The sequence below is a fragment of the Schistocerca serialis genome, chromosome 10 (assembly GCF_023864345.2).
Source record: "Schistocerca serialis cubense isolate TAMUIC-IGC-003099 chromosome 10, iqSchSeri2.2, whole genome shotgun sequence".
Lineage (NCBI taxonomy): Eukaryota > Metazoa > Arthropoda > Insecta > Orthoptera > Acrididae > Schistocerca > Schistocerca serialis.
The window spans coordinates 162016811-162024143 of NC_064647.1; the positions used below are offsets into that span (position 1 = coordinate 162016811).

General features: G+C 37.7%; 1 protein-coding gene across 3 annotated transcripts in view; it reads right to left on the reverse strand.

The window, feature by feature from the left end:
• Positions 1-7119, reverse strand: part of LOC126425328 (speckle targeted PIP5K1A-regulated poly(A) polymerase-like) — a 231286-nt gene extending 224167 nt beyond the window's left edge. For all 3 annotated transcript variants that reach the window (XM_050088312.1, XM_050088313.1, XM_050088314.1), the window contains exons 1-2: positions 6810-7119; positions 6452-6579 (exon numbers count right to left, since the gene is read on the reverse strand). In XM_050088312.1, coding sequence (XP_049944269.1) covers positions 6452-6497 — 46 coding nt within the window. In that variant the 5' untranslated portion in view covers positions 6498-6579; positions 6810-7119. The remainder of the gene's footprint in view (positions 1-6451; positions 6580-6809) is intronic.
• Positions 7120-7333: the final 214 nt, after the last annotated feature.

Sequence of the window (7333 nt, forward strand, 5' to 3'; positions counted from 1 at the left end):
TAATGGTAAGACAGAGAGTTAGGAACCAGGTTTTAAATTGTAAGACATTTCCAGGGGCAGATGTGGATTCTGACCACAATCTATTGGTTATGAACTGCAGATTGAAACCGAAGAAACTGCAAAAAGGTGGGAATTTAAGGAGATGGGACCTGGATAAACTGAAAGAACCAGAGGTTGTACAGAGTTTCAGGGAGAGCATAAGGGAACAACTGACAGGAATGGGGGAAAGAAATATAGTAGAAGAAGAATGGGTAGCTCTGAGGGATGAAGTAGTGAAGGCAGCAGAGGATCAAGTAGGTAAAAAGACGAGGGCTAATAGAAATCCTTGGGTAACAGAAGAAATACTGAATTTAATTGATGAAAGGAGAAAATATAAAAATGCAGTAAATGAAGCAGGCAAAAAGGAATACAAACGTCTCAAAAATGAGATCGACAGGAAGTGCAAAATGGCTAAGCAGGGATGGCTCGAGGACAAATGTAAGGAGGTAGAGGCTTGTCTCACTAGGGGTAAGATAGATACTGCCTACAGGAAAATTAAAGAGACCTTTGGAGAAAATAGAACCACTTGTATGAATATCAAGAGCTCAGATGGCAACCCAGTTCTAAGCAAAGAAGGGAAGGCAGAAAGGTGGAAGGAGTATATAGAGGGTTTATACAAGGGCGATGTACTTGAGGACAATATTATGGAAATGGAAGAGGATGTAGATGAAGATGAAATGGGAGATAAGATACTGCGTGAAGAGTTTGACAGAGCACTGAAAGACCTAAGTCGAAACAAGGCCCCGGGAGTAGACAACATTCCATTAGAACTACTGATGGCCTTGGGAGAGCCAGTCATGACAAAACTCTTCCATCTGGTGAGCAAGATGTATGAGACAGGCGAAATACCCACAGACTTCAAGAAGAATATAATAATTCCAATCCCAAAGAAAGCAGGTGTTGACAGATGTGAAAATTACCGAACTATCAGTTTAATAAGTCACAGCTGCAAAATACTAACGCGAATTCTTTACAGACGAATGGAAAAACTGGTAGAAGCGGACCTCGGGGAAGATCAGTTTGGATTCCGTAGAAATGTTGGAACACGTGAGGCAATACTAACCTTACGACTTATCTTAGAAGAAAGATTAAGAAAAGGCAAACCTACGTTTCTAGCATTTGTAGACTTAGAGAAAGCTTTTGACAACGTTAACTGGAATACTCTCTTTCAAATTCTGAAGGTGGCAGGGGTAAAATACAGGGAGCGAAAGGCTATTTACAATTTGTACAGAAACCAGATGGCAGTTATAAGAGTCGAGGGGCATGAAAGGGAAGCAGTGGTTAGGAAAGGAGTGAGACAGGGTTGTAGCCTCTCCCCGATGTTATTCAATCTGTATATTGAGCAAGCAGTAAAGGAAACAAAAGAAAAATTCGGAGTAGGTATTAAAATTCATGGAGAAGAAGTAAAAACTTTGAGGTTTGCCGATGACATTGTAGTTCTGTCAGAGACAGCAAAGGACTTGGAAGAGCAGTTGAACGGAGTGGACAGTGTCTTGAAAGGAGGATATAAGATGAACATCAACAAAAGCAAAATGAGGATAATGGAATGTAGTCAAATTAAATCGGGTGATGCTGAGGGGATTAGATTAGGAAATGAGACACTTAAAGTAGTAAAGGAGTTTTGCTATTTGGGGAGCAAAATAACTGATGATGGTCGAAGTAGAGAGGATATAAAATGTAGACTGGCAATGGCAAGGAAATCGTTTCTGAAGAAGAGAAATTTGTTAACATCGAGTATAGATTTAAGTGTCAGGAAGTCGTTTCTGAAAGTATTTGTATGGAGTGTAGCCATGTATGGAAGTGAAACATGGACGATAACCAGTTTGGACAAGAAGAGAATAGAAGCTTTCGAAATGTGGTGCTACAGAAGAATGCTGAAGATAAGGTGGGTAGATCATGTAACTAATGAGGAGGTATTGAATAGGATTGGGGAGAAGAGAAGTTTGTGGCACAACTTGACCAGAAGAAGGGATCGGTTGGTAGGACATGTTCTGAGGCATCAAGGGATCACAAATTTAGCTTTGGAGAGCAGCGTGGAGGGTAAAAATCATAGAGGGAGACCAAGAGATGAATACACTAAGCAGATTCAGAAGGATGTAGGTTGCAGTAGGTACCGGGAGATGAAGAAGCTTGCACAGGATAGAGTAGCATGGAGAGCTGCATCAAACCAGTCTCAGGACTGAAGACCACAACAACAACAACAACAACAACAATGTAAACATTAAAATTTCATTTTCAATTGGTGAAGTATTGTGTAGCACCTGGCTCAGTAATTGGTCCACAAATGTTCATATTACATGTGAATGATACATCAGTAAAAGAAAATGTAATCATGTATGTAGGTGATACATCTCTCTTAAGTGTAGCTCAGTAAATGAATCTATTTATATTTTAAAAAACACCCACCTTACTTGAAAATACTTGCAAAGAGAATAACAAATGGAGAGAAACTAAATGTAAGACTTAGGGCACACTGCTAACAGAAGCCGACAGCAAAAAGTTTCTGGGGATGACAATGGACAGATTTACGACTTGGGAAAATTATCTACAAAAGATTTGTTCAAAAATAAGCAGTAACATATTTTAATGAAGAAAATGCCACACCCAGTTGATGTAGATACACTATCAAAGACATTATGGACTAACTCATTCTCATTAATTGCACTACATAATAGTAATAATAATACAGGGGTACGGTAGCAAATATGCATATTAGCAGACTACTGGAGGAGGGAGGGGGGTGGGAGGAAGAGAAGAATCATCAAGTGAGTCTTGTAAAATGAAATTCAAGGAATATAAGATTTTTGAAAGTACCCCACATACATATTTGAAACTATCATAGATCTTAAAGTTTAGACCAATATTAACCAGAGGGCTAAACAATTACAGCACAAGAGCCAAAGATGTTTATCACATCAACAGTACCCCACTCTAAATGGCTGACAAAGATGCTACTAAAGGAAGGATCTTGTTACACAACTATCAAGCAATTTACAAAATTTAAAATTTCCCAACCACTTTTCAAAATAAAAGTAAGAGAGTGCTTAAAAACAGCATGCTTGAATATTGTTAAGGAATATTAGAAAGAATTTGCAGTACTAAAGCAACATTCTGAGTACTGAGCTAACGTATACTGTGTCAATTAAAAGTAAACATGAAAATTTTCTTATGTTTCACCTATACCCTATGATTGCGGCAGAAATTGAAATCTGTTGCCTATATATACTAAATTAAATTAGTATTAAAGTTTTTATTTAGCCTATGTTTTCATTAACTATTGTACGTTACATATATGTGCAAGTCAGTTGTAAAATAATAATACATGTGCTCAACTTGTCATTTACCCTGTACCTGCAACTATCAACCTATTCTGATGCATCTAATGTTCCTCTAAACAGTGATCAAAGAATGAATGAATAAATCATTATGCGAGTTAAGAGTATATTAAGGACAGAAACATTTTTATCAAAACATTGTGTGTCCCAGTCTTTGTAAATATAGATGTTTAATTTTATTAAAAGAAATTTATTCAAGAAAACTGTCAAATTATGGGACATTTGCTGCCTAGTACTTATTTCCAGAAGGTGAGATATTAAAACTCCCTGTAGACACACAATGACATACGTGACACTACATCTATGTAGATACGTCACAAGCCACAATAAGGTGCTTGGCAGGGAGGGTAACCAGTAACACACATTTTCATTCCCTTTTGTGTTCCAGACACAAATGGAGCGAGGAAAAAACAACTGGCTATATCTTATCATCATGGTCATTATGCGAGGTGTACATTGGTGGCAATAAGACTCTTCCACAGTCTGTTGCAAATGTTCGTTGTCTAAAGTTTCTCAATAATGTTTTGAAAAAAATAATATCTTCCCTCCAGAGATTTCCATTTGAGTTCATGAAGCATTTTCACAATACTTGTGTGTTGATCAAACTTAGTGGTAACAAATCTAGAAACATGCCTTTGAATTGGTCTAATTAATTCGAGCTGGTAGGGATACCAAACACATTAGCAGTACTAATGCAAGGGTTACACAAGTTCTGTATATGCTGACTGCTTTATAGATGAGCTACACTTTCCTAAGATTTCCCCACAAACCTACGTCATCCATCCACCTTCCTCAACCAACCACACGTGCTCGTTTCCTTTCACACTGCTTTGTAACATTGACACCTGTATAATCAAGTGATGTGATGGTGTCACACAGGACAAACCGTGCAAAATTATTCTTCCTGCCCATCTTCCGTAACAAACATTTTCCACATTTACATCTTTCACTGATCGCGCCAAATAGAAATTCTATTTTAGTTGTCTTGTATTCTACCAGTCACAGAAACATGACATTCCTGTACTTCTACATCATAACTAGCAAACAATGTCAGACTGCTGCTCACCCTACCCATCAGATTCCTTATGAATCTAGAAAACAAGATCAATCCTGTCACACTTCTCCAGCTTTCAGAACTATTAGTTGCTTCTCTTCTCAGGGAAAGGGGGAGGATGGGAGAGAGGGGTAGGTTATCTGGGTCGACAGAAGCGTCCGATCCAACGCGTCGGCTTTGATCCGTGACGTAAGGGTGTTGTCGTGTGTGACGTCATGACGGCGCGGAGTTTGGTTTGAGTGTGGCTGTCTCCAGTTCCGTTTTATCTTATTTTATTTACTTTTCTGATCTGTTCGTTCTATCTCGTGAGATTTTTTTTAAAATTTAAAAACACTATTACTTATTTTAATTATCTGTTTCCTCGAATTTCTGTTTTAGTTTATTATATTTATCTTTCTGATCTGTTCGTTCTATCCCGGGATATTTTTTTTTTAAAAGGACAAAAAACACTAATCAGCTACTGAAGCATCTTTATCTTCTATGGGTTGCAGGGGTTACGACCCCTGGGGAGGTGGGTGGGTATTCATGCATGGCTGTCTTCACTTACACGTTGTAGCTACGCAAGGCGTCTAAATTTGTTTATATTTAGTTTGCCCCCCACCCAAAACACCCCATTTCCTGCGCTTGTCCCGTTAGTGTCATTAGGCTTCTTGTGGAAAGTGTGTGTGTTTGTTTTTGTTTCCGCCATATTTCTGACGTCATGGGTCAAAGCAGACGGGTGGGATCGGACGCTTCCGTATCTTGTCACTGGTATAGTAAACAGCAAAGAGACATGGTATACAGCAACAGAGCAGTAAGAATAATAACTGACATGACAACCGTGGCATCCTATTAAGGCCAGCTGTTAGGTATGATGTGACTTTCTGCAGCCTTTTACAATCTCACATTGATATAAACTGGCAAAGTTAAAATGTGAATATTTAAAAATAAATCTCTGCAGTCTAAGCACTACCACCGTTTCCAACACTTCACATGTAGAGGAATAGCAGAACATGTTACTGTTACATTAAAGTTGATGTTCTTACCTAAAAGCTTCCCCACATTATCTTCAGCTTTAAAATGAGTTATACATTTACTTTTCAGCTCACAGAGTTTAGAAACAAAAAGGGATAAAGGAAAGATGTTTGAAAAAAATTTTTGAACATTTCATAGATCAGCTCATAACAACAAAACATTAAAAATTTCAATAACTGGAATACCTACATCAGGTAACAAATGCATTTTACTTCTGTTTTTTTCACATGCTGTGAAACACTATCATATAGAACTGCTGATTAAAATTAGTTATAAGAAACAGAACTTACTGTTTCAATTGCAGTTTAATGGTATTTTTGCACCAAGTAAGTGGGGACAAAAGATGGGGGAAGCAATGTGTTACACTACCAAAATATATGTACTGACACTGCACAGATAAGATATATTTTGTTGGCAGAGGATGGTCACAACTCACTATTATACATATTTTCTTATGGGTTATTGCAGAGAGATACAACCATGAAAAGAAAACAAAACTGTTTCATAGCAATTTTAGGAGTAGGCCTACATTTCAATTTCAGACTGCTATTATTGAGTTTTACTATTATTTTTTCCACTATTGTGGAGAATTAATCGTCTTTCACTCTGTGCTGAAGTAATTACTTAAGCTCGAATGAACCTTATTTGCGACGGAAAGCAGTATACGTTGTCTGCCATCATAATGACAACTGATAACACTCCCATCCCCAGCATACAACCCCCTCCCCCCCACCGCCTAAAAAAAAAAATTTTCCAATATGGCGGGGACGTAAACATTAGGCTTTGATGTCTGTCAATCTGTTACCATTATCAGATTTTCCGGTTTCACATTCGTTGGCTTCGTCAACTTAGAACCAAACCTAGACGTCGGACTACGTTACAGATCAGTCATTTACCACAACTGAGATTTCGGGGAGAGGGGGGCGGCGTCAATACGTAAGTTTCACCAAGGAGAAACTGACAACATATCGGTAACGATTACAATATATTGCCCAAGATTACAACGTACCTTTTAATAAGATGCGAGGAACGGCATCTCCTGCTCCCTGGCTCATTTTGTTCTTGTAGTATGTAACGTCTTTCAGTAGCCCACGAAGTACAGTAAATGCTAGCTCAAATAAATCCTAACGGGTGTTCCTGCAAACATGAGTATGTCTAACATAATAACTGAATGACGGTTGTAAAAAACTTTGTAATAAAATTATAAAATACAACTAAATGTTTTAAATTAAATTTGTGGTGACAACTATTTTAACATTCTCCTGTTGAGTCGTAACTCAATCCCAGAGACAAAGGTAGTATTCACTTACAACAGCTATATAAATGACAAGCAATAATGAAACTGCTCGTCTCACTGATGTACTCACACACAAAATTAGTTGCACCGTCCTTCCTTCAAGCCCCAGGAAATGACTTTGGCTACTTGCCATCTTTACGGGGAATACCTCAAATCACATGCTATTTAAATCAATACATACCATTTCCTAATTTATTACAAGTTTAAGTTACAAAATATCGCTAGTTACAAGAACTGTAGTTACATTCATCTCCTCAATCTCACATCCAAGCAGCTACCAGCTACCCATTCCATAAAACTACTACAAAACACAGTATACAAACATCTGTTTATACTTGTAGCTTTATAACGATTAACTCTGACAAGCCGGCGTATATGTTTCTTTCTGTCTTAATTTCTTCAATCGTATAACAATTTCAAGCGAAGTTAAAGTATTTCCATCGAGGTCGTGCGGTCTTTTATATTTGAAGGGGCAATGCGGGTATAATTATCTTTTCCATTTTGCAGTAACATTATTCCAATGAATAACTTTTAGTTGAAATCAATTTCCCTAGTACGGTAATGATGATTTCAGCTGATGTACGAGAATATGAG